Source organism: Hippoglossus hippoglossus, chromosome 20, assembly GCF_009819705.1.
Source record: "Hippoglossus hippoglossus isolate fHipHip1 chromosome 20, fHipHip1.pri, whole genome shotgun sequence".
Classification (NCBI taxonomy): Eukaryota; Metazoa; Chordata; class Actinopteri; order Pleuronectiformes; family Pleuronectidae; genus Hippoglossus; species Hippoglossus hippoglossus.
Window position 1 is genome coordinate 15,191,169 of NC_047170.1, and position 26,434 is coordinate 15,217,602.

The window sequence follows — 26,434 nt, forward strand, 5'->3', positions numbered from 1 at the left end:
ACCTTAGTGGACGCAGAAACTATGAATTTGTTTTTAAAACTTTAAACTCTCATCTCTTTTCATTTGCAGCATTAAAGCAGCTGTCATCGTACATTTTTTATATTACCACTAAAACAAATGTTAAGATTTATCACCTAAATCTGCTGAAAACAAAAAACTAAATTAAAAGAGCTAAAACTTGCAAATCCACAATAAACGATCCACTAATTGGTGATGGGGGGGTTTGGGGTGTGCTGGGGTAACCAGGAGCCCATTGTGACATATTCCATGTGAATACGGCCCTGCTTATAAACAGCAGTTACAATTTGTAGCTTTAAAATGTGCAGCTAAAAAATGTCCAACTTTATCTAAAACACAGCATCACAACACATTTTTGCTCGAAGCACATGATTAAAAGCAGCAAAAGTGGAATCGCTTCCCTCTTCGTCAGGTAGTTTGCACGCAGAGTTTAGAAAAACCCTTTTGGCAAAGTGCAACTCTCCTGCGTCGGGGTCATCGCAGCTCTGAGAGCCGCCGGAAAAAATAACCGGCCCTGCCCTCCATCATCCTCTCATCCCGCTGACCTCTGTGTTTTCGCCGTAGTATACTTTCAGCACATGCAGAGAGAGGGGGCGCAGGAAGGGGTGGAGTGTGGGGGGGGGAGAGAAAAGAGAATGATTGCATATCTGAAGGCATCAGGAGAGCAGATATGGATGTTAGAGGAGTGACATGGTCGGACACATCTTGGCTTTCTTATTAGTGAGGACCCGTACGGACACTTTGGGCCTTTTCTACGGGGCCGTGATGAAACCCCCTCTCGGTGCAGCGGTGGAAAATGGCCGGGGGAAATCACCGATGAGCATCACTCAAAGACAGGGAGATGTCAACAGGCCCATAATGATAGCTGATGGCCCCAGAACACTCTCCTTCTCCCTCTCAGCCTCACCTGCCCAAGTTGCACTATACTGGAAAACATAATTAGAGGTAAAGCAGAGAGACGGAAGCTTTATCTCTGTGTATTCTGTAAGCAGCGCCCTTTGTTTTTATCCATCCAGGAGTCCTCTCTCTCTCTCGTTTTTTCTCCTCCCCAATCTCTCTTTCTCTTCATGGAGGAAAAGGAGGAGGAGGAGGAGGAGGAGGAGGAGGAGGAGGAGGAGAGCTCCCTCTGTGAGAAGCCAAGGTGCTCCCAGTCCATTGTGCTGCTGGCTGTCAGGTTAAATTAGGGAGTACAGGCTCCGTGAGTGTAAAAAAATCAATACTTGATGGAAGATTGCTCCCCGGAAAATCTGTTTTGATTCCAGGATTAATTCTTGACCAAAGGCTCCAGCAAAATGACATGCCATTAGCCTGAAAATGAACACATTCTGCAGTGGAAATTGGATGGAAATGTGTCAGGTGATTGCCCCGGCTGGTTGTTTTTGACTCTTTGAGCGAGCGAGGGGGCTGAAGGTGTGGCTGCTGCGAATGAGGCCTCGGGGCCGACTCCATTTTCCGGCACAGAGACGACTCCTCCGTGGCCTCAGAGTATTCTCAAGGCCATTGTTGTCCAGCGGCTGCAAATGCATTCCACCAAGGTGAAATGCATTTGCCCGCCACCCGGCCTCTCTTGTGTTTTCCATAAAGCGTGGCATGAGGAATGAGGGAATCTGAAAATAAAACAGGGAGGATTTTCCCCCTCGTTTGTTTACCCAACAGAGAGAAGAGAAGAGTGAGATGCTTTATTGATGAGTGAATAATGTGTTTGTCGTGACGGTTGACGTCTCGTTGTTTGAAATCTTAAACAGGAAGCTGCAAAGATGCACCGGACATTGATTTGAGCAGCCGGAGCGTTCAGGCTGCACTAAACATCTGTGTTGAAGAGTGGGAGGGAAAAACACAACAGGAGACATGATTTCTGAGGCTCTGACATGTTTTCTGACCGGAACACGTCAGATTCATTCAGAAGATTTCCCCCCTTTTGCATGTTTTTCATCTAAAACACGGATGTTTTCATGAAGCACTTGATAAAATGTCACGTTGGTGGTGGTCGTATATTTAAATGCAAATCTGATCAATGTAACTTATAGATATTGGGTGATTGATTTGTATTGTGTTAGATCAAAAGCACAAAATCAAATCACAAAATTATTTAAATATTTGTAATTGTTGCGTTTTATGAGAATATGAATCACGTCCTTTTTTTCTGATTTGATTCTGATCCATCTGAATGCAAATCAATTACCCAGTATCCCAATATTACAACTTGCCTTTATTAAATAGGCATAAAAAACTAGCCTCTTAAATTTTATGTCACACTATTTTGAGATGCTATGAGAATTTATTTTATTTAATCTAAAGGACAAAGAGAGATTATATTATCATTTCATTATCATTTCATCATTATATTATATTATACATATTATAACATATAACATATTATTATTAGTAGTAGTAGTAGTATTATAGAGTTTAGAGTTCTGCAGTGAACCCTCTGTGGACCAGTTTTACAGTGAGGCTTTGGCGCCACCCCCTGGATGAAAAATGCTATTACTCTTATAATTATTATTATTATTATGTGGTGCCTCTTGCCGCTAGGTGGCAGTGTGCGGCAGCTTTCAGCTTCTCCTTTCAACACCACAGAAGAAGTAGAGAGAAGTACACCAAATTGTTACAAACGCTAAATACCGAATATACAGATACATAATGACATTAGAAATATTGTAATTTAAATAATTTTTAAAAATGAGATAAATAAATACAATTATTTTATTATACAAATTGAATTATTAATCACAGTAATAACTTCTCTTTTAGTTGCACTACAGGTCGTCATATATATATTTTATCCCAGGAGTTTCAGGTTGTTCATCATCAGGTCTCTCTTAATGTTAAGTTAATAACAAACACAAGTTAAAACCGAACACGATGTTTTCTCTTGTGATTCAGTTTTCAGGCGGATCCTCTGTTGACGTCGCGGGTTGATGACGTGCCCTGGCCAGCTGTCACGCTGCTGCGGCCCCTCGCGTGTTCTCGTCCCGCAGATTCCGCAGAAACAACACGAACCGTCGCTGAGACGCGTTTCTGTCCCGAGCTGAAGATGTCTTGGCTGAAAGCCGCGTCCCTCAGCGCCGGGGACGTGTTCGATGAAGATGGAGACGAGCTGAATCTCCAGAGTAAAGAGTGGAGCTCGAACATGGAGAAACGCGTGAAGGTAAGTTTCCTCCTGCTTCTCCTGCTCCTCCTCCACCTGGAAGCTGCTTCACTGGGCTCATGTGTATCTGCTCTGCTCCCGGTCAGGATGGGTACGTGGACGGGCTCAATGCCGGAGAGGAGGCGGCGCTTCAGCCCGGATTCAACCAGGGGTTCCGGGAAGGAGCCGCTCGGACTGTGGCTGTGGGTCGACTCAAAGGAATCGTCAGGTAATAATCGATCAAGTCGATCAGTTCTTATTCGACCAAACTTCAAACCTCTGCACACAGATTAACACCTTGAATGAAAGTTTCAGATCATTACACAAAGAGAAGCAGCAAACTGACTCTATTTGAGAAACTGTAAGAAGTATTTTGTTTTTGTAAAAGTATGAATCAACCTGATGGTTAAACATCAGAGAATTTATCTACGCAAATAACAAATAATGCAAGTAAAGGCTGAATATGGTAAAAATACAATAAAAGGGGGGAAATATGAGAAAAAGACAAATGGTGGGTGTACAACATTAGTAAAATAGTTATATACTTGGTTGCTTACAAATCTTCACAACCCTGACAGATCATAGTCACCTGATTTTAATCAAGTCATTGCAGCTGTACATTTGATACTGATTGTTTTGTGTCTGTGGTTCAGATCAGGTAAGAAATGAGGATTTTAAACATCATCTTATCACGTGGTTTATTATTTCTATTGTTTTTATCTGCACATTTCTGAGCACACAAATAGAGTGAGGAGAAAAAGCATGTTTCTGTAAGTCTTATCATATTTTTCTGTTTTTCTTTAAACATATAATAAGATATTTAGGGAAAGTTATTTCTATGTTGTTGTTAAACCTTTCCATGTTGAACTATTTAAAAAGTCTGATGTTCTCCAGTAAATATTTCCGCCTCTTTCTCACACAGAAGCATCATGAGTGTTTTTTTGTTCCGACCATTATTGAAGTCTCTTTTCTGTCCAGCAGATGTGGGGCCCAGTCACTCCTCTGAGCCATTGTACATGACGCTGCTGCCTCTTTGTGTGTCTCATCACAGCGCTATATGGTGCTGGTGCCAGATCGAGCATCCGGAAACCCCCGTCCCGGCCCGCGTGACCGAGCTCCTGCAGCGGGTGTCGCAGCACGAAGACAAAATCACAGACAGCATCAGGAAGTCTCTGGAGAATCCTCCGCCCAGCGTGAGCAGTGTCTCTGAGAGCATGGAGGACCTGGAGGTGAAGCAGGCCGATCCCAGCTGCTGTGGGGACGGGGCGTGCGGAGAGGAGACGGAGTGCTGCAGCCGAGGGGACAAAAAGGACCAGGACGTTCCTCAGCAGCCACAGAGGCTCTGCTCGGGGTCAGCTGACCACTCGTCCTGCTCAGATGAAGGTCTGAGCCTCCTCCTGCAGAGCTGCATGGATGTGGTGTCGGAGCTGGAGCTGCCGGAGGAGCTGCTCAGTCACATACAGGAGCTGAAGAACATCTAGTGGCTGAAGAGCAAGGACCAAAATCAAAGGAGGACAATACTTGAACTATAAACTTTGATAAAGGTGTAAATTTCTTACAAAGCAATTGAATTATTTTGTTGTATATAATGTATAATAGATATTTTCATTCCAGTATTTGCAGAATGTTTGAAAATAAAAATGGATTTGATATAATGTACTGCGTTTCTGTTCTCACACTTGTTTTGAAAAAGAAATGAAAACCCTATTTATATTTCCCCTTTTTATTATTGGTAATAGATATTTTGTAACAATGAAGAATTTCCACAAATTTGCTGCCATATCTTGGAAAGTATTTTGAGCTTTTGCAAAGTATGTCTTCTTCCTTAGTCTTATAAACAAAAGCTTTTTTTCTGTTTTTGTTACATATTTTATTAATATATAGAAAAGTACAATATAACTTTAATAGACAAAACCAAATATCTGTATCTAAAACCACATACCTCCATATCACCACTTTAAGGATAACCACTGGTTCAACAGCCACTGAAACCAGGAATAAGCACATTGGCTCGAACACAGCATTACGATATCCAAAGCCCCAGTCATGACTAAGTTCTTTATTTATTTGTGAAGTTATTAATGTGAAGTCTGTTGCTCGTCAGTGGTGATGGAACTTCACAAAGCATTGAACTACAGCGGGGTTCATCACTTTGGGTCACCTGGACACAAGTTGTTTTCAGTATTTGCATTGCATTTCTGCTCTCCCGGCCACCGTAGCTCCCCGCTCGGCGCACACGCACCGTGCTGACGTCATGACGTCGCTCGGACGCAGCCGTGACCCCGCCGCTCGGGCTGAAGCGTCGCAGATGTTCCGCAGTTTAATCTCCGCAGTTTGACGGAATGTGGCGCAGCGGACGCTAAGCGCAGCGGCAGCGGCAGCAGGGGACCGCGCGGCCTGCGGAGTTTCTCCGGAGTTTCCCCGGAGCGGCGGTGACTCCTGCGCGTGTTTAGTGTTTAGCTTGAGCGCAGCTAACAGGCGAGCTAACTTCAGCTCGAGCTAACTTCAGCTCGAGCTGCAGCTAACGGAGTGAAACCGAAACCGCTCGAGTTCCAGGTTTGTTTGTCTCGTTATCTCAGCTGTCACTTCTCCGTCCTGACTCCAGCTGCGCGGAGCTGCGTTTTAAACCCTCGCACCGGAGCTGACACCGGATTCTCAAGTACAATTTTAGCCTCGTTACCACAGCAACATGTTTTTATCCATACACCATCACGTGCTATTCTTGTATTGGTGGTATCCACCATAACTCTTTACCAATGTTCTGTTCATATGATATTTACACGAGGTACAATAATCCAACGTGCCATTAAATATAATAGAACATGTGTTGTGACAGAAGAGAAACGATTGGTCACTGAACTGTTCTGTTATTCGATTAATCGTGTCAGTCGTTCTACTGGTTCCAGATTTTCATATATGCAAATGTGAAGTGCTTCGTTGATTATACAACATCGTGACCTGAATGTGTTCGTTGGTTGGTCATTAAAATTATATTGATTTATTTTTTACAAATCCACGTGGGTCATTCTGTCTCAAGGAGCATTTTCTTTTTTGGTCAGTTGTAATGTTTTTTTATATATAATGTTTTTGATCCTTGATGTTGCTCAATGCTTTATATTGAAGAATATTTTAACAATATCTTCAACAGCCTCATCAGATTTGATCCAGTCATCGTTTAATCATTAATGAAAAAACTTCCATAGCCACGGAATTTGCTGTTACATCCATTTCATCTCAAGTCTTTTAGTAATTCATTCGTTCATGTTGTAAATTTTTGCCTTTTAGGTATCAACCTTCTCACGGCACCTGAACATGGTCACTTCCTGGCTTTAGCAGCAGCTTGACCCCCCTCGCCATGGACTCCTGAAACTCCTCAAGTTCAGCGACTCGTCCGGTCGCTCCGCGGTTGCCTTGGACCCGAGGTCACTGTTCAGCCTACAACCTGTCTGACTTCCCGAGCGAGCGGGAGCGATCAGATGGGGAACAGCTGCTGTCACAATGAGAGTCCCTGTGGCAGCGCGGAGGAAAGAAGTGTTTTATTGAAAAATGATTCCAAGGCCACGGTGCCGGCTGGTGGAACAGTCGAGGAGGGCACGTGTGGTCCTGACGGAGATGATGACATGAGGTGAGATGACTGTTGCTACTCTGTGGTTTGGTTACTTGTCCGGCTTGCATACACGCACTGAAGTCCGGACATTTTCTGGAGGGGCTGTAAGTGACAATGCAAATATCTGAGTCAGTTGCTACTGACGTTTTCCGGCAATTTTCCTGCCAGCCCCCCCCAGTGAAGGGTCCAGAAAATGTCAGTGCATATGTGAAAACAGCATGAATATCACAGATACATTATGAATGAGCAAGTTGGCGTGTTGATGGCGTTTCTAGAACGCATCAGACATCAAAGTGTAAGAATACAAATATCTCACGATGAAAACGAGGTGTCATACACGTCGAAGACGCCTAATGTTCCGAACTGTTCCTGTTGTTGAACGGGTCTGACCCGGACAATCTCCTTCTGCGTTCTGTATATGTGAAAGACAAACTCTTTTGTAATGTTTGGACACAGTTTTCCGAATGTTTTCTGTAGTTTATGTGTGAAATCAGCTACTGTATTACTATATGTGAACTTAAGGAGAAAAACAAACTGTGTTTTAGAGGAGTTGGGGGGGTCAGTAAGATGACCGGATCTCTCTATGTGACTCTGGACTTGATACAGGAGACAAAGATCATTTTACATTTCCACTATTGACTTCATGTCACACTTGACTAGTACTGACTCAAAGGAAAAGCAAACGAAATTTGAGATATGTCAACACTGAAATGTTTACTGAGACAGTTTGTCTTCTCTCTGTCTGTTGATGTAATACATTACAATGTTGGTTTTGACTTAGACAAACATTTCATCTTTACACGCAGAAAGAAGACAAATATTAGATGACAAACATATACGCTACGAAAATGCTAGCTTATATTTTTCTTGTGTAGGTTGTGCTATGTGAACAAATCGCTAAGTAGTGCTGAGGTCACAATTTAGAGGAGGGGGTTTCCAGAGATCTTGAAAGGTTTCAGAATGATGCAAAAAACGAAACATTTCACACTCCTGTTGGTGCAAAAAGATACAGATGACAGTTGAAAGCAGAGTTTCCCTGTTTCTTCCCCACCCACAGTACAGAAACAACCTTGAAACATCTCAGCTGTGGTTACTTACATATCTACAAGGGGTTTCTGATCTTTATTACTCATTAGTTATTCTACTCGTTTAAATTTCCGTGGAGATTGTCCTGTACTATGTGACGTTTCTCCTCCTCTCTGTGTTCTGCCACTCAGGAAAACCCCCGACAAGGCTGATATGAAAGTGGAGGAGAAGCCTGAGCTCGTGCTGGTGAAGCAAAGCCCTGAGAACGGAAAGACGGAGCCTAATAACACTCGGGAGAACGGACCGTTGAAGACGGAGAGCATCCAGACAGCGACTCCTTCCACTATATGCAAAGGGGTTAAACTCGAAGAAAACTCCACAAGAGCACAAGATGAGGTTGTGAAGGAACCTTCAGATGACGGCGAACAAGCTGAACCTCTGGAAAGCACTTTAAACTCCCAGCAGAAAGTCCTCGCTGCAGCTGACTGGGAGGTTTTTACGGAAACAAATGTGGTGCCAGAAGAAGAAAACCCAGCCTCGGTGCAGGACGAAGTCCCAGATGGTATTTTACTAACAGCCCAGTCAGTCAGCCCTGAAAAGCCTCCAGCGCCTCCTGAGACGACCTCAACCACAGAGCACGTTACAGAGCGCACTTCTCACCATGATGAGGAAGAAGCAGGCTCCAAGGTTATGTTTGACGAAGCTGTAAACGAGCCATCGGGGGAGTTTTCGGCAAATAGTGAAGTGTCGGTGCCAAACACTGAGCCGGCGGCTGCAGCTGGTCAGGTGATGTCCATCTCTGTGGTCAGTGAGGAGGCCGATGGAGAGGCTCCCAGCTGGTGAGTCACATGACAATATAAACTCCTCATGTGTAAACTAAATAGAAAACATCTGGGAGAATGAATTCAACAAATTAATGTCAATATGAAGCCAATTACTTTTTGATAAAATTATTCAGCAGTTTGTCTTGAAAATAGTATTAAAAAAACCATTGATTCCTCATATTTGAGAAGAAAACTGTAGGTATTTGACAACTTTGCTTAAAAACCTTAAAAATACATTCAACAAATTGATGAATTGATAAACCGCCCCAAGCAGCTGAAAGACTAGAAAAGCAGAAAAAGTATTAGAAAACATAGAGTTTGTAAGTTGGTCTTCACTTTTGTGTATAAAATAACAAGCTCTTTTTTTCTTGGCCCATGTTCCATCTGTGTTCCAGGTTTTTAGAAAATAAAACCTCCTCGACGGAGTTAAATAAGAATCTCCACAGCAGCTGAAAGATACTTAAAAGGATAGAAAAGGAGAAAATGAATAAACTAAATAAGATTTACTTTAATGTATTAGATTAAATAAAACTATTTGAATAAAACAATCAGAGAACTTCTAATTACCTTTCCATCAAACTGGTGGTCAGTGGTCGATGTTTACAAAGTTCAGGTGAGGTCAATTCTCAAAAAGTCACGAGCTAAAAACACCAGAAACCACTCAACCAGTAAACAAGTGATTATTTTTAACAGAATATTTACATTTACACATTTGCACATCCAATATTGTTACCACATGTCTGAGTGGGATTGGTCAACATTCAGTAAATCATGCTTCTCTTGACAGTTTTTCCGTATCAGGGTCACTGCCCAAGATATATCCTTTTTATATCTATGGCTGTATTAGGTCCTAGAGAGCAGAGCTACAAGATCAAGTAATTGAGACTGGTTTTTAATTTGATTTGTCAAGTATTTAAAGATCAGTTCTAAAAATTGTTTATCTGTTGATGTACTATGTTGCATTCCTTGTACACGGATTACTTTATTAACCCTGCCTCTGCCTTTGTGCAGTCAGTGATGCATTTGTGTCTTTCGCCCTGTGTCCAGTGCTGTGACGGAGGATTCAGAAGATGGCGGCTCTTTAGTGTTAGAGCAGGTCGATCCTGAAGCGATAGAAAGCCACGATGTGTCTGAGTCCTCTCTTGGATCGGGATGCGACCACAGCGGCGAGGAGCGCGACTCTGTCAACTCCCTCGGGGAGTCAGAGACCGCAGCTCCGGCAGACGCCACAGAGAGGTCAGTCGGTTCAGAGTCAGTGAAATCAAAACAAGGCACTTGTTTGTATAGTGTGTGGATATCTGTTGGTTCTCAGTCTGACCACTAGGGGGTGTAGTGAAACCACAGCTTGTATTGGTGAAGTCATCCTGTGTTTTCGTTCTTCTGTTTTTCACACTTTTTTCTTTTCTTTTCTGCAAATATTTGTGTAATTTAATCTCTCAGCATTAAATATTATTCAAGTGACACATTCTGTGTCATTCTGTTGTAATATGAGTTTCAAATATAAAACGTGAAGTTAATGTTTATGTATGTAAAGCAGGAAAAGTAACAGAAATGTGTCACTGTCCAGCTCGAGTGTCAAACCAGACTCTGAGTGTTTGGACACGACCCTGAAGGACGTCTCTTCCTTGGAGAACAACAAACAAGATACTGGGGAGGAAACGATGCTGGAAGAGCAGAATAAAGTTGAAGATGTTGCCAAAATGAAGGAGGATGAAGTGATGGAGGAGGAAGAGGAGGAGAAGGTGGTGGAGGAGAATGCTTCCTCTGAGACTCAGGCTGCAAAGGATTCTGAGATGCAGGAGATAACTGGAAAAGAGGAGCAGCCGGCAGGAAGTACAGCCGCTGATGTCATGGTTGAAGTTGAGACAGTCCCAGAGAAGGAAGAGTCTGATGAAGCTCACCTGCAGAACAGGTTTGTTAAGATAATTTGCAGTTGCTTCATAGTCCTGACTTTAATTTCCACCTCACACGTAATGTGCTTTCCAAAAGTGAGAGAAAGTGATAACACAGAAGACACAACACAGGAAGTGGCTCTTGTTAATCTTTTGCTTTGAAAGATCTCACATTCTTTCCCAGAGACGGAGATGTGTTATTAATGTGTGTTTATTCAACACTGGCACATCACACAGTAACAAGCAATAATTTACAGTTCTCTAGAGAGTTGGGGCACAGTCACTCATATGTGAAGCGAATACCCTGAATCAAAGTTAACCAAAGTTAAACTCCATGAGAAGCCACGCAGCGGATTCGCTTTGCTACTGGAAGCAAATGTTTTAATCGGCCTCTCGCTCGCACCGATTGGAAGTGGACGTGCTATTCTGTGAAAACTGAAGAAAATGAGTACTAATAATGTTAATCTAAATATTTCATGATTTGGAACATTAGCCACCACATTGATGAATAATTTACTGTGAGTTTGAGGAACAAGGATGTTGAATTTCTTTTTGTCAACAAACAACCCTCTTGTCTTGTCTTGAACCCTCTGTCCTGACTGTGGCTCTCAGAATGAAGCCCATTGGTTCCTACTGAATCTATAACATGGGTCACAAATATATATAGTATATTGTATATTGTTTTTGTTTTTTAGAGCACCAGAGATTGTGCACGTAGGATTGAGTCAAAGAAACTAAACTACACGTTTATTGCAATTGAGGAAGTAGTCACAGTGTCAAAATCTGACATTTGAGGTCAATGGCACAGAGGCATTAGTTACATCATACTTCACCCACAGGGGAAATACTTGGTCTTAAGTTAGTTTTTGCACTTTGTCTTTGTAGGGCCGTATTGAGGTTGTGAGTTTCAGTCACATGTGTTTTTTTCCCCTTTTAGTGATGAAGACCTGTACAGAGGAGCGGAGGAACTCTCAGAGTCTCAAGATGATGAACCAGGACCGACATCTGTGTTTGAAACGACACGTCAGTACCTTCAAATCAACTGACTTTAACTGCATCAGGGATTAGAAACAACGCCACCTCTGTTTTGTCACGTAGAACGCACACAGTGCTCCTTTTGTTCCTCCCATCATGTCTTCTCACTCCTCTCTTTCTCTCGCTCAGTTTTAAAGGTTGAGGACAGATGCAGCTTGGCCTCGGCCGTGGACATTCTGTCGTACAGCGAGAGGGAGTGGAAAGGAAACACTGCCAAAAGTGCTCTCATTAGAAAGGTTGGTGCCTGTAGCTCTTAGGACAAAGTGTTTTCAGATTAAAGCCAGTTGTTTTTTTTATGTTCTCACATGAATGAATTCCTGTGGTGTCCATGTCCATGTCTGCTGCTGCAGGGTTATAAAGAGATGTCCCAGAGGTTCAGCAGCTTGAGGAGAGTGAGGGGGGACAACTACTGTGCACTCAGAGCCACGCTGTTCCAGGTTCTGTCCCTCAGCACCGAGCTTCCTGCGTGGCTGCAGGAGGACGACGCTACCAGGGTAAACCCCCACCTTTAGGAGATCGGATCAGTTGACCAGTGGTTAAAGCTTTATTCCTACAATGTTGACAGAATGAGTCAATGGTCAAACCTGGAAGTGCTCATAGATTATTCCAAGGTGGTCAGCCCCAGTGCTAACATAGTCATACGAGTGTTAAAGATTACAGAGAAGAATAACTGTGAAGATTCCCCTTATGTTTGTGATGCAACACGATTTTAAAATCGTTTATTAAAACTCCTGTAGTTCCGAGCCCAGGTTGAGAAAATCCTCATATCTAAGAAAAAGATACATCTACTAATTATAGTGTAATTTCCTTTTCTTTCACTTTCTCCAACAACTTAAATCTATCAGAGGTTCACAGTCGCTGTGGATGCTAACTGTTAATTATATTTAATCCTTAAAGCACAGGATATATTAAAATAAAAAAACTTTCCAGAAGACTGGATACCTTGTGTAACGTATGTGTTTATGTCATTTTATTGTTTCAGCTGCTGTTTATTCAGCTGATTTGACATCTTACCACAAATATATTTTGGTTACAGCTGCCGGAGCATCTGGAGGCACAGGAAGGTCTCATAAGTCAGTGGACGTTTCCTGGCCAGTGCCTGCAGGGAGACGGAACAGGAGACGTCACCCAGCAGCTCAAAAGCTACATGGAGCTTCTCCGAAATAAGGTAGTGGATCTGCATCACTAACACGCGCGTGATGAGAAAGCATTTTAAAGACACACGCAGTGAGAAAACCACTGCACTACTTCAATGCCATCCGTGTACAGTGAGGGTATTGGTATTCATCCGCAAGGCTTTTGGAAGTGATTGCTTCCACATGTTAGAGGGAGGGCAGTTTCCTCAATGCTGCACGGCTCCGGCCCGCATGACTCTCTCTTTTTTTTCCCCTGTGTTATTAACGCAGCCTTGTTATACTCTAAAGGATTTGCAGGGAAAGACGAACCCTCAACCTCAAAGGCGTAGTTTCAACTGTTAAAACCACGGTGCGTCTTTACTCCGACAGTCTGAGGCCTGTGCTGAGTTTATAGTCGCCTGCTGCAACTGGCGGCTTGTGAGGAGCTGGTGTTTACAGCACAGGGTTTTTTAAGTCAGTGGCTTTAATGAGAGGAAGCTGTGTGCTGCTGTGTCTGAAGGTCTGGATCACATACATAGTGGAAAAGGACTCTGAGTAGAGCACACACACCTTTTGTCAAGACCAAACAATCCCACACATCTCTTCAGCACTAATACTAAACAAATAAAATGATATAATCTGCACCAACTTGTTCAAACTCATAGATCTCAATAAATAAGGGATTTTGTTTTACATGAAAATTCACACATTATCTCCTGAGTAATTGAGGAAAGTCTTGAAACATGTATCGTGTTTGCAATGTTAGGGAAAGTAATTAAAAAATTTGCCTGGATCATCTGCCCCTTTCAGCAGAACCTCACCCATATTCAACGTGTACTTCTCCAACACTCATCTCTCCAGCAACTTTGCTGCCAATAGGTTCAGTAACATTTGTTTAATCCTGCTCTAATCCCTGGTTCGCCTCCGGGCTGACCACACCACTTTCTGCATGACCCCCCCCCCCCACTCTCCCTTCCTTTTAAAGGCAAAAAAGGGCCAAAAAACAAAACATAAAAATGTTGCAGATTAAAATTCTTGCTTCTGTAGATGTTGAGTAGATCCTGAATAATTCTCTGCCCAACACTTACAGTCAGACTGTTTTATCTCCCCCCCCCCCCCAACATAATTTGGTTTTAAATCACCTTTGCTCTCGTGCAACAATCTGGACAGATACTGATGTGGCTACAACATCTTTCACTATTGGATCAGTTCATTTCTGGTAATTGATTGATTACTCGGGCTAGAAAATGTTCACAGCAAACATTCACAGGATCTAAAATATCATCTTCAAATTGCTTATCTCATGTAATGATTGTACTGGGAAATTAAAGCTCAAATGGCAGCAAATCCAGCTAAAAACCAGCCAAAGTTTACTTCCATGATTGTTCATCAAAGCAGTTATTGATTCATGTAATTGATTTCTTCCAGTGGCAGGCGGCCGTGGACTGTTCCTCCGATGCAGAGCGGCATCAGCTGTGCGAGCGAGTGTTCCAGGGTGGCGAGGAGGAGCTCGGGCTGCTGGAGGCGCTCAAGCTGCTGATGCTGGGCAGAGCGGTGGAGCTGCACGGCTGCATGCAGGCCGGCGGAGAAGTTCCGCTCTTCTGCTGGCTGCTGTTCGCACGCGACTCATCCGACTGCCCACGCTCCTTCCTCTGCAACCACCTCAGCCACGTGGGCCTCAGTGCCGGGCTGGAGCAGGTAAGAGAAATCCACCAGGGCCTGGTTTGCATTTGTTAATCACTCAACCGCACAGTTAAAGATTGGTTACAATAAAACTCTGGTCATTTTTACATGAACCTTTTATGGTAAACAAAGTCTTCCAGAAATCAGATGCTGAGATTTTCTTCCAGTAAATGTTTGTCACGCTTGGTTAAAAACCAACAATGAATGTGCGATTTCACGAGACTGGATGTGTAACATTCTCGGAACATGACGGCGGAACTTGTCGATGCTTGCACTGCTGCAGTGTTTCTGCATCATGATGCGTGTGATGAGGAGGTTTCAGCAAGGAGGTGATTTTCCACAAAGAAACCCCACCTCATAAATATCATGTGCTTGAGCCTCTGATTAAACACTGTGTTGTTTGAACTGCATGTTCCTCTGTAACCGTGCAATTATCCCCCTGCTGTGTGCAGGTGGAGATGTTCCTGCTGGGCTACGCCTTGCACTGCACCCTTCAAGTTTACAGACTGTACAAGGCCGACACTGAGGAGTTCGTCACCTACTACCCGGACGACCACAAGGACGACTGGCCGTCGGTGTGCCTCGTCACCGAGGACGACCGCCACTACAACGTCCCAGTGATGGAAGCTGCAGAGCTACACGAGGAGCTCGACTCGAGCTGACTCCGCTGCAGAACAAAAATCTCCTGCCATAAAAACAAAACACTCCTCAGGTTGATCAAGATGAATAGATTTACACCAATTAAAAGAATAGTTCAACATTTTAGGGAAGATGCTCATTGGTCTGCTCAGATGTAAGATGAGAAGATGATGCTATCATGCAGGGTTTCCGACCCACACAGATTTAGCCGAGATAAGGGAGAAAATAATTCTGGTACAGGTTTATAAAAGAATTGGGAATGATTCTTAAGATGTCGTTAATAAACTCTTATGACTAAGAGATGTAACTTGATATTTTACAGTTTAACCAAATATATAGAGATTGACTTAAGAAAATACTGTACTTTTCCAGTCTTTATGCTAAGATGAGCTAACAAGCTGCTGGCTGTTCTGTTATAGATACAGAAACGAGATATCCGTCTTCTCATCCGTCTCTGTAAGAAAGCAAATAAGCCAATTTCCTAAAATGTTGGAGTGTTTCTTTAAAAAGAAATATGCTGATCGAGACCCTGTACAAGTTGTGGTTTACACACATTTGTACACACTGTACTGTATACAGAGTTTTCTATTTGAGTACATGTACATACAGTAAATGTGTATCTAATAATGTGGGGAACATTTCTTTTGGTTTGTTCTTTTGGAGAAAAAATACGTTTCTGAGCAGCTTCTTAGGTTTTATCATTTTCTCTTTAAAATCTTGATCAAAACATAGTTGAGCTGCCGACGGCACCAGCTCATCAGATGTTTGGTGTTTACACTGGAATTTGGGCACTTTGAGTTGTTTATTTATTCTTTTTCATTTTGTAGTAAAAGCTTTTTAAATGATGTATGACAGTCAGAAGTGAAACGGCTGAATTAGTCTGAGAGGAGTTAGATGATTTATCAGGTTAACACCAGATGGTATCAGAGGACTCTGAAGATGAATCAGCCTCTGTGTCAGAGGTGTGATGTGTGTGTACGTCTGCGAGTGTGTGTGTCAAACTCGATGTGTAACATGCTGCCTTTAACCAAGCTGTTCTGAAGGGACAAGAAAAAAAATGTGCCAATGTTGCTTCAGACGCTGGCAACAGTCCAAACCACCAGCCACTGGATTCAGTAGACAAGGCTCGCTTGGTCCTCCATGTTGCCTTAGAAATAATGCACAATAAGAATGAATGTTGGGTGTCAGTGATGACTCCAGGCCAATTCCGTGCCCTGGTTACAGAGCCGGTGAAGGTGATGAGTCAACAGTAAAACAGTGATTATGCCATTTTGCAGGAACGATCTCGCACTGTAATACCTTTGGACGGCATTTAAAAATAAAATGGAAGTACAATTTTTGCAAAAGTGTTGTTTGTCATTTCGACTCCTGTCCAATCATCCATCCATTCATTATCTGTCAGGGTCCTTTCAGGCCATTGGCCGAGAGGTACCGTTCTTTCACCTTCAACATTTCTGTAAGTTCATTTTTGTGGCAAAGTATTTTTCGACACATTTGACTTTTTATAAGTTCATAAGAAAAAGATACAACAAGAAAGTGAAGCCAGTGCCAGCGAAGCCAAGGAGTTCATAATAAAGCAATTTATATGCCAAATAAGAATGCCTGTACAGTATATACAGTACGTACGACAGTCTGAATACTACCAGGAAAATGCATGGCAAAACAAAAGTAGATGCGACTCCCAGACTGCATGAAGAGTGAACAATCATAACTATTCTGTAACACGCAATGATATAATGAGGGATTCCTGACCCCTCGAGGCAATTAAATATACACATTGCATTACCTATATAAAACAACAATAATCTGTACACCATGGTATGTAAAACACAATTGCACAACCCAACAAGTCCCACAACATATCTATATTTGAATTCAAGCAAGGCCTTGCCACTTTTATCTCGATAAAACATAAAATAATGAACTCCGTAATTTGGCAACTCCACCACCACTCGACAGACGCTTCATTCCCGCTGGTGAGGAGGAAAAGTTCTCCTTTGTGGATTTCCCTTGTTTACCAGTAAACACATGAAAAGTGGTTAATACACCCGCTAATGTGATGATGCAAAACTATGAGAACTGTTGGAAACGTCGGAAGACAAAGGTATTTACTCTGATGGATGAACACTTGGAAGTGCATGGCTTTCTTTACAGTGTGCGTTAAAATGGTGGGTGGGTCGGAACGAAGGAGACCTCGTCACTCTTGTACTCAAAAGTTCAATTCCGTCGAGCGAACCTCCGAAACCAAATCATACTCGGGTCCTCTCTGCTCTCCAGTACCGTCAGCGGCCTCCTCTTCGGCAAAGCCCCACGTGGAGCTCGGCTCTACCTCCGCCTGCCGTCAAGAGTTCACTCCTGTTCCTCCTCCTCCTCCTCCTGGAGCTCCTCGATGGCGTCCATCTGCGTCCTGGAGCACACCTCGCTCATCGGGGCCGAGTCCTCACCCTCCACCACCAGCTCGCTGGACATCTCGTTGTTTCTCTGAAGACAACAGAACGAAAACTAAATTATATAGGACTCTTACGGTGAAGGGCCAGTGTGAGTCGTATGATCCTCACGTGAACATAGAGAATCATACACAGAGCCTCCTGAACCCAGTAACCTCCGCAAAGGAAGTTACGTTTTCAGAGTTTTCTTTCCTTACGTGTATTCATGGTTTGATAACTTTCAATTACATTCCCATTCAAACCAAACAGGATGATCATAACTGAGACACAGTTAAAAATGGCTGCTGACAGGATTTTCAAAAAGAACAGAACATGGCGTGTTTGTACGTTTGCAGTGAACTCAACCGAGGTGTTCTCACCTGTTGTCGATAAACATAGCACGCTGCTATGGCAACCATTGCTGACTCCCCTATGAAACCGGCCAGGAGGGATCCAACCCCGAGAGTGGCCCCGTGAACCCTGAAAAACAAAGAACATCACGTTTTCTGCTGCGTTTTTTTTAAATTAAGTTTGTGGAGGTGAATTAATTTTCTTATCTTCCTCATACTTCGTGTTTCGAGGAATAAAAGTGCAACAAAAACATTTTACCAGAACACCACACAACAGCACTAATAAATAACAGTGGGCCAGTGAGTCACGGTGCTGACCTGACCTGTGTGACCCCGACAGTGTTCTCTGAAGTGTTGACTTACCCCATATAAGGCAGCACAACTAAACTGGTGATGAGGACAATGATGCGGAGAACCGAGCTGGGGGCCAGCACAAAGGTCTTTTTCAGGGTCATGAGCCATCCAGTCAAATGAGCCCGAACAGTCACTGCGAACACACACAAAGTGGAAACATCACCCCACTGGTCCGAGGTACGCCCCGGTTAAAGCCACAGCAGGAAGGAAAATGCAGCAGGTAAAAAATAAATAGTGTCTTACCTGGAATGGGAAAAAAGGAGAAAATTCGGAGCGGGACCACGCACAGCTCAGCGAAAGCAAAATCCACTCCAATGACATCGACGAGGATCTTCTCTGACACGTGTGGACTCCAAAACACCACGAAACAAAGCTGGACACAAAATGAGCAAAGGCAAATTCATTTTTGCGTCCGCTGAACCACAATAGAGTCGCCCGGCACGCCTCATTAGATCTCATTAGTTCATTAACTCAAGGGGTTTCAGATTGAATGTCGGCCTTTGAAGCTCACACAAACTGAGCGAGGGAGCGAACACATGACAGACAATGTTATTGTTTCTAGAAGCAGCGGGCAAAATTTCCAAAGCATCTCGGGGCTACGACTGTATGATCACAAAACCAGGGAGCGTTAAACAGAGGAACAAACTCGCCTGATCTGAATATGAACACATCAATTTGTTTAAAGCAAATGTATAAAGATGGAGTCCCTGCACGTCAAACCTGGAACAAACATCAAAGCCCCTCAGGATCCATAAAAGGTGCTTTACTGGTTCCAGTCTGACTGGCAACACAACCACGTTCACACTGCTTGCGACTGGATGCTTTGATGGCTCCACAAGACTGACACTTGTTGCTGTCCTCACACTTGTAGCTGGTCTAAATTCAACCCTCAAATCTGGATACATCTACAAGCAGGAACCTACTTTTGCTTAGCATTAAAAGCATTTAGGGTGTGACCTCAGAGGACTCGAAATGGCAAGCAGAAAAGCCCAGGTGTCACTTCTCATTCAACTGGTGTACCACAAGGATCTAGGCTTGGTCCCTTTCTCTTTCCAATAAACACCACCTGGTTATTCTTTCCACTGCTGTGCTGATTATACAAAGTCTTTCTTTCTAAAAAAAGACTGAGATCCCAGCCGGTCCTTATGTTTAGCAACACATTAATATCCAGCCCAGCTCCACCTCTCTCTCTCTCTCTCTCTCTAACAGATCTCAACATCATGATTGATGACTAATTAACATTCACTCAGCCTGATCCATCTGTCACTGTCATGTCGAGTCCATCTACACTGTACAGAGTATGTGCTCGACGCCTTTTCAAGCGCCTGTGACGGCCTCCTGGCAGGGCTACCAGTGAGCTCAGTAACAAAACACTGCAGCGTGTCTGGTCTTCAACTCGTCCAAAACCTCCCACCTTCCATCCCTCTCTTCTTGCTAGCTGTCTTTGCTATGGTCAAAATGTCAGTATTGTTCACAGAGGCCGTTCCACAGCACCTATCGACCTGAACGCTTTCATAAAGTATTCTTGTTCACTCTGATGTGAAATGAGCGATGAGGAACCGACAGTACAGTTCTACAGGAAGGAACTCTTAGTCCAAACTTTTCTCCTGTCTCGTCTCTTGATAGATGACGAGTAACCCAACTTGAGGGGGTCAGCTTAATCTCCTCCTCTTAATCCTCCTGCTCTCCGTCTTCAAAACATGTTCGAAGACCCGACTCCTCCGAGAGCACTCACTCAACTAATATGCTCTGTGTACTGCAAACTTTAAAAATATTTTCAAAAATATTCTTGAAGAAATACATATTAAGCAGAAGATGATTAATTGCACAAAAAGCATTTAATGCCGTTTTGTTGTTGCTTTTTGATCTCCTGAATCAAACTTATAGGAATAGATTACTTGTGACTGATGATTTCACTTCACCATCTATCATTATTTTAGCACGATGTCGTAATAACTAATTTGTATTGCTCTACTGAAACCACTGTCTCCCCTGACTCAGCTGTGGTTTAGTCTAAACAAGGTGAGACATCTGCGCTCACTGCCTCCGCATCCTCAACGTCTGTTTTCATAAGATGAAATGTGTTTGTCGCAGTACATTTCTCATTTCCCTTCGTCTCCCTGCTCTCTGCTGCTTTCCGTGCCGTTGTCCTTCCTTCACCAGGACATGCTCAGGCAGGCACGAGGGCCGTCAGCTTGTGTTTTTTAACACCGCCAGGGTCATACCTATGTGCCTGTTGTTTCGTGCTGAACACACACACCCTCGCACACATGTTTACAACCTTGAGCTTCCACATCTGGTGGGCCACTCTCCTCCTCCTTCTCCTCCTCCTCCTCCTCCTCCTCCTCAAAAAAAGGCCCAACCTCGGCCGCACACTTCCTGTTTTTCTTGTCTGAGCTCCCAGGATAACTATCTGGGGCAAAGGCTCCATTTTACATTCACATTAATTCACTTTGGACCATTTAAAACTGACAAGAAGGCTGATATAAGAAAGCCTGGATTATATTATGTTCCTGTAGATCTGCCGCCGTAATAATTAAAACATTTATTCCAAAACAAAACCGCTCAGCGCACATAATGCGACTGCCGCGCTCATTACTTAACAGGAAAGTACACCTGCAAGGGGCTTTAAAAGTGTGTTAACTGAGAGGTTTTATGTGAATGCCTATTTCATTAAGCTCTTAAAGCCTGGGTGGGAGTGTTGGAGAGACAAAAGCCCCTTTGCGTCTTCACAAATTCCACCTTAATGTGTCTCCCTCCCTGTGCAACCTGAAACCACAACATGACAGCAAAGTACATTCAGTGAGCCTGCACCCAAACCCATCACTGTGAACATAAGCAAGCTGCTGAACCAGCAGAACTAAATATATTAAACACGAGGAACATGAGACTTTTTTATAGAATTTCGAAATTTTACCAGTTCCTTAAAAATAAAAAAATCATGTTTTTGTGGAAAACCTTTGACCCAGTTTTGCAAGAACTACGACCACATGTTTTTATCTGTAACACTGGACCAGTTAGGCGAGTCTTGGACCTGGAATCCTGACTGAAACACAGTATCTTCTAATCTGTGATACAGCAGATTTAAAAAAAAATGTGAACATGACAAAAACACAACACAAATAGTCCGATAGTGTACGACTCCAAAAACAAGCCACAGCATATCTGCCGTCACAAAATCTGATATTATGATGCATGTTAAAATGAAAAGGGTGCTAAAGCTATAAGGTTTTGCAGGACGCCATGGAAGGACAACTGACACCCACTGTAGGAAAGGTCATGTCTCTATGAAGGACACCTTAGATTGTAAACAAATACAGGGCAAGAGAGGGGCTGCCTATTATGAAATTGAAAACTGAAACTTTACCCTGACTGTGTCATTTATCAAAGTGGCTCTACAAGTTTGAATAAGACTGTGTCTGAATGACAGAAATGCCTGAAAGGAAACTGGATGATTTGTTTTTCTTATAAATACATATCATTATATTGTCAAAAAAGCATGTTGCAATTTTGGAAAACCAACACACAACCATAACTTCTTTCTGAGCTTATTCATCGCATAGTGAGAACATTATGTGAAAAGATTCTGCGTCATCTTACCGTGAGCGATAGGACCAGACAGCAGAATGTAAACTTTTTAATATGAGACTTGGTGATTGAGTGGCTGGAGTTCAACTTGTTGCTGGGATTGTTCTGTTGGCGAAAGAGGAAAATCAGAGGTATAAACAAACCCATCTACAATCAACTGTCACCACTGCAACAAAAACATGTGTGTGGGAGTGGTTTACCTTGTCAAAGGCAGGGTACACTGCTCTCAGTTCAGTTAACCAACCGTACGGCATGTGACCTACAGGGTACGTGGCTGTGAGCACAGCAACAGCCTGGAATGACAAAGACACGGTGGCTATAAGTCATCAGCACGCTGCCGCTTTAATGCTGAAAATACCACAGACAGCACATACGGTTAAATTAACGACAGGTGACTAACAATATCCAACTTGAAATCCTCGCTGTGTCTCTCACTTTCCGCGAATGTGCGGCTTTTCAAGTTTATAATTGGATAAACAGCCCGGAGCTCTTTTTTGTGCACGGAATAACAACTGGCAGCGGCAGGCTTCACGCAGGAACAGCAGCGACGTGTGGGAATGTTTTCACTCATGAACATGGTGAATCACCCAAACCTCTGGCAGCCAGTGTTGTTGATGATTTCCAGTTCATTCTGGTAAACAGCTATGCATTGTCTCTAATAGTCTCTGTAAGCCAGAAAGCTCCAGAGGGAGTTTGTTACCATCTGGCATTTCATCTGCAATAACTTGAGTGGCAAATTAGTCCACCTGCTTCGTGTGGCTGTAAAGTCCCACTTAATGATCCCTTACATCAGAAAATACTACAAATGTTTTTAAATAAAAGCCGGATTGAATAAGTGAAAATAAAATAACTTCTTCAATCAAATATTAAACTTAGGAAACTGCATTTTTGAAAGTTCAGATTTATTTGGTGAATGAAATCCGGGACACACCCACCTCTGTAGCGTCAGTGGTCCCCTTGAGGTCACGCGACACAAAGAGGTTGACGATGGGTCGACTGATGCGCTGAGTGGCCAGGATGAGGGCCAGGGGCCACCAGAAACTCAGCATCTTTTTGATGGTGGCATCGCCCTGCAGGGACAAAAACACACCCAATACATCACTGCTAGATTCTCTCTTACTCACTCATAGAAAAGATACAATTCTTATTCAATTGTCATCAACTAACAGCACTGGTCCTTTGGTCCCAGTGGCGTATCCAGAATATGTGTCAAGCGTCCAAAAAACAAACCCGCATTTAGTTCTGACCCATTTTCACCTTAGAGTAAAATAAACAGCACTCACCCCAACGTCAAGTCCACTGGAGTCTGGGATGTTGTCGTGAATGTTACAGTAGTAACCCAGTCCCACGATGCTGAAACGGACCAAGGCACCCATATACAGGGAGAGGATTGGGATGAGTAAAGGCTCCACACACTCCAGGTTGCTGTGGAGGAGGATGGCCACGAACACAATCTGCAGGAAGAGACAACAAAAAGTCGATAAACACCAAAAATCATACACTACAAAAACTTAATTTCTCCGCTGCATTACATGAAGAAAAAAAAAACGTTGGACTGGAAGTTGTTACCTGGGCCACGACATCAGAGATTGAGGCCGAGCCTACGATGACGCTGTACTTGTGCTTGAGAAGGATCCCTGCGTGAATCCACGCCTTCAGGCAGAACAAAAGAACAGACACGTTTTGAAAGCTCGACATTTTCTCAACCACGGCTGAATGACGGGTTATACAATGAACAGGGGATTATTGCGAGATCCGAGGTGTTTAAATCCATCTCTCGCATGATAAAATGTCTGACTGCTGCTGCAGAGTAATCCTGCTATACTGCGCACTCACCATTGCATCCAGCAGAGGGAATGCAGCCAGATATAAGAAGGCCTTTCTCGTCTTGTTCCCCACAGAGTCATCCACATGGTGGAGCTTATTAATGATGTAGTACCCTAAATCTGTGTAAGCTGTAGAGAGATAAAAAGAGGAAACCGCAGGTAAGCAGAGGCTGTTTTCATTGTTTCAGAGAGCAGGGGTTGTGATTTTTCACAATAGAGGAAGCTGAAGAAGGGTGGGAAGGGTGCTACAAAGATAAAACTTCAGGATGTGGTTCAAGCACAGCATGTCATCGCGCAACCCGTAAACACACACCGATCAGGATATGTAGGATGAATGCGATGACTCCGGCCGCCACCATGCAGAACACCGCCTTCCTCCGGTCCCTCTTGCTGTTGACAAACACCAAACCCACATTCTTGAAGTCGCTCATGGGCCCCGTGAAGAACTTCATCAGGGAGTAGGCCAGGCCGTAGCTGGCCAGCATTTCAACGGCATCCTCTTTGACTGTGGCTATACCCCGGTTCAGGGCCTGGAACAGATAATGCAAGGGGTGGGTGTGGAGAGAGAGAGGGTGAGACGGCACATAAAAAAAAGGAGGGAGACGAGTTCAGCTCTGGACCAGGCCACATGACCGTGACTTTGCCGGACTGTTATCTCTGACCAGATGGCAACGGCTGGTCCACCACAGCCCTGGGGCGATCGTGCTTTTCAAAAAAACGAAATACCTGCACGTGCTTTACGCAGACAATAAAAAACAGACCTTTGGCTGGTGCCATTGTAATATATCGGCGCAGGAAAACACCCACAGCACTTGATCCTAAAAAATATGATTTCCATTCACTCTTAGCTTCAGAGCAACTACAACAGCTGCCCCCCCCCCTCCCTCCCTCCCTCCCTCCCTTTTCCTTTTGCAGGATTGTGTGCTATTTATACCGGCTAACAGAGCCATTACATAAGCTTAATCCTGACATCTCCGAGCCTCGCTCTCACACACACTATCTGCCTGCTGTCTCCTGGGTACAGAGGGACGAGCCACCAGTCGTACGGCTGGGAGAGGGCAGACAGGAAAACATGACAATCACAGGAAATTAAACACACACACACCCACACAACTTTGTGTATTTTTGTTAGGACTTTGCATCAGTTTCCATTCATTACGGAACGGCCTGAACAAAACCTTATTTTAACCACAATTCACATCTGAACCCTACAATTAACAAAGGACCTCAGACATGATGATTGGCCTCATTAGGCTTGGTCCTGCCAAGGTCAGTGTTTCTACTGGAAAATGTCCTAAAGAGGTAACACACACACACACACACACACACACACACACACACACTTAAGTCTGAGCACATGATCCTTCATCATCATCTTAATCATCTTCTCCAAACAGGTCGTGACTCCAATCAAATGACAAACAAGGTTGAAGCTGGAAAAATAAGGAAAAAAATCCACAAAAATCCACAAATATCCACAGGAGCTCAGACGTTTATGTGTATTTATGTGTTTGTTTACTTGTGTGTTTAAACCTCCAGAATAAACACGGCCCTTCCTGTGAGTGTTTTTCCTCCCCCTGAATAAAACATGTTAACGGATCTTATCTCCACACAACAACCCCGGCTGCTGTCAGCTAAGCTAACGGTGGCTACATCACACACACACACACCCGACGTCAACCGACAAAACAGGCCGGAGACACCCGGTGTCAGTGACGGGTTTGTGGTGGGGGGTGGGGGGGGGGGCTGGGAGGTTTAGGGTGGTCGGTGATATCTGCCGCTTCAGAACAACCGACGGCAGTACAAACATGAATCCCGTAATAATAAAAAAAAAAAAGGGGAAAGTAACGCGGGTTAGCTGCTGTTAGCAAACAGACGCCGCGGTGACCGGAGGCGAAGCGGACACATACACATACACATACCCCCCAACACATTTACCTGTTCCCCGAGGTCGATGGCAATATTGGTGATCGCCAGAGGCACCAGGAAGCGGATGAGGGGCCAGTACGGGCTGAGAGATGGAGACTCCACCATAGTAGAAGCCGGGGGGAAGGAGCGAGGGGCATCTGCCTCGGTCTGGATGGATTGACGGGAAAACTCGGAGGTTTTTAGCGGCTGGAGACGGAGAGAGAGAGACGGAGAGAGAGAGACGGAGAGGGGGCACCTGTGTTGTTTTCTATCCCGGGAGGAGAGGTGAGGGGCCGGGGATGGAGCCGGGGCTGGGACCGGGGTTCTGCTGCTCCTACTCCCGCTGCTGCTGCTGCTTGTTCTGCGGCTGCTGCTGCTCCTGAGGCGGCGGCGCGTCGCACTGCTTCGATGCTGCCGAGCGGAGGCGAAGGTCAACGGGAAATTCACACGGACGCATCTTCCCCGCAAATCATCATGGAGGCGGTGGGAGGGAGCGACACGGGAGGTGGGGGGGGGGGGGGGGGGGGGAAACACCGCCGAATCCAAGCGAGGAGGCGTCCCGAGCTGGAGCCGCGGGGGGGGGGGGGGCAAAGCGGCGACGGGAGGGACCGGGAGTCGGTGCGTGTCTAAACGCTCCGCGGCTCACGGAGGGTCTGGGGTGGGTGTCGACCCCGCACGAGCCTGGAACCCGCCGCCTCCAGCACGTGGGCCTGGCGTCCCGGCCGTGACGTCATCAGCAGGTCTAAATCTGGCCACACGCACACGCACACACACGCACACACATGTTTGTACATCCGTCTTAGTGAGGACACTCATTGGCATTATGCATTATCCGGCCCCTTACTTAACCTTAACCTTGACCCTAACCCTATAGCCCTAGCCCTATAGCCCTAGCCCTAACCATAACCATAACCATAACCATAACCAAAACATAACCCTAACCCTAACGTAAACCTAACCTATTCTAAACTAAACCAAAACCAAAACCTTAACTAAACCTTAACCCACAAACA

At 44.3% G+C, this 26,434-nt stretch overlaps 3 protein-coding genes across 4 annotated transcripts; 2 read left to right on the plus strand and 1 right to left on the minus strand.

The window, feature by feature from the left end:
* The first annotated feature begins 1,097 nt into the window (after nt 1-1,097).
* On the plus strand, nt 1,098-16,315 carry LOC117754136 (ubiquitin thioesterase otulin). 2 transcript variants are annotated; one of them, XM_034572864.1, is made up of 9 exons: nt 8,307-8,620; nt 9,653-9,854; nt 10,176-10,517; nt 11,435-11,520; nt 11,662-11,768; nt 11,883-12,026; nt 12,569-12,700; nt 14,076-14,345; nt 14,783-16,315. In XM_034572864.1, exons 2-9 carry the CDS (start codon nt 9,730-9,732, stop codon nt 14,990-14,992), a joined length of 1,416 nt encoding a protein of 471 aa, XP_034428755.1. In that variant the 5' UTR covers nt 8,307-8,620; nt 9,653-9,729; the 3' UTR covers nt 14,993-16,315. The 2 variants fall into 2 exon arrangements, with proteins under 2 accessions (XP_034428757.1, XP_034428755.1); XM_034572866.1 differs by lacking the exons at nt 8,307-8,620; nt 9,653-9,854 and adding an exon at nt 1,098-1,137 and having other exon boundaries at nt 10,337-10,517.
* On the plus strand, nt 2,818-4,807 carry otulina (OTU deubiquitinase with linear linkage specificity a). The gene is made up of 3 exons (XM_034572868.1): nt 2,818-3,169; nt 3,256-3,377; nt 4,200-4,807. The coding sequence occupies exons 1-3, from the start codon at nt 3,056-3,058 to the stop codon at nt 4,627-4,629; spliced, it is 666 nt and encodes a 221-aa protein (XP_034428759.1). The 5' UTR covers nt 2,818-3,055; the 3' UTR covers nt 4,630-4,807.
* Nucleotides 16,316-16,527: 212 nt separating the features above from the next.
* Nucleotides 16,528-25,934, minus strand: ankha (ANKH inorganic pyrophosphate transport regulator a). Its single transcript, XM_034572867.1, has 13 exons — nt 25,770-25,934; nt 25,452-25,739; nt 23,827-24,043; nt 23,524-23,642; nt 23,257-23,340; nt 22,971-23,141; nt 22,623-22,757; nt 21,888-21,980; nt 21,700-21,792; nt 18,343-18,472; nt 18,109-18,232; nt 17,776-17,875; nt 16,528-17,450 (listed from the first exon to the last, which is right to left on the minus strand). Exons 2-13 carry the CDS (start codon nt 25,545-25,547, stop codon nt 17,319-17,321), a joined length of 1,494 nt encoding a protein of 497 aa, XP_034428758.1. The 5' UTR covers nt 25,548-25,739; nt 25,770-25,934; the 3' UTR covers nt 16,528-17,318.
* Between the last annotated feature and the right edge of the window lie 500 nt (nt 25,935-26,434).

Excerpts from the sequence above, each read along its gene's own strand:
- otulina (XM_034572868.1), top strand. The coding sequence starts at position 3,056 with ATGTCTTGGCTGAAAGCCGCGTCCCTCAGCGCCGGGGACGTGTTCGAT. Across the intron at positions 3,170-3,255 it reads ACATGGAGAAACGCGTGAAG|GATGGGTACGTGGACGGGCT; the intron begins GTAAGTTTCCTC and ends GCTCCCGGTCAG. Across the intron at positions 3,378-4,199 it reads CGACTCAAAGGAATCGTCAG|CGCTATATGGTGCTGGTGCC; the intron begins GTAATAATCGAT and ends GTCTCATCACAG.
- LOC117754136 (XM_034572864.1), top strand. The coding sequence starts at position 9,730 with ATGTGTCTGAGTCCTCTCTTGGATCGGGATGCGACCACAGCGGCGAGG. Across the intron at positions 11,769-11,882 it reads AAAGTGCTCTCATTAGAAAG|GGTTATAAAGAGATGTCCCA; the intron begins GTTGGTGCCTGT and ends CTGCTGCTGCAG. Across the intron at positions 14,346-14,782 it reads TCAGTGCCGGGCTGGAGCAG|GTGGAGATGTTCCTGCTGGG; the intron begins GTAAGAGAAATC and ends TGCTGTGTGCAG.
- ankha (XM_034572867.1), bottom strand. The coding sequence starts at position 25,547 with ATGGTGGAGTCTCCATCTCTCAGCCCGTACTGGCCCCTCATCCGCTTC. Across the intron at positions 24,044-25,451 it reads CCATCGACCTCGGGGAACAG|GCCCTGAACCGGGGTATAGC; the intron begins GTAAATGTGTTG and ends TATCTGTTCCAG. Across the intron at positions 23,341-23,523 it reads TCCCTCTGCTGGATGCAATG|GCGTGGATTCACGCAGGGAT; the intron begins GTGAGTGCGCAG and ends TTCTGCCTGAAG.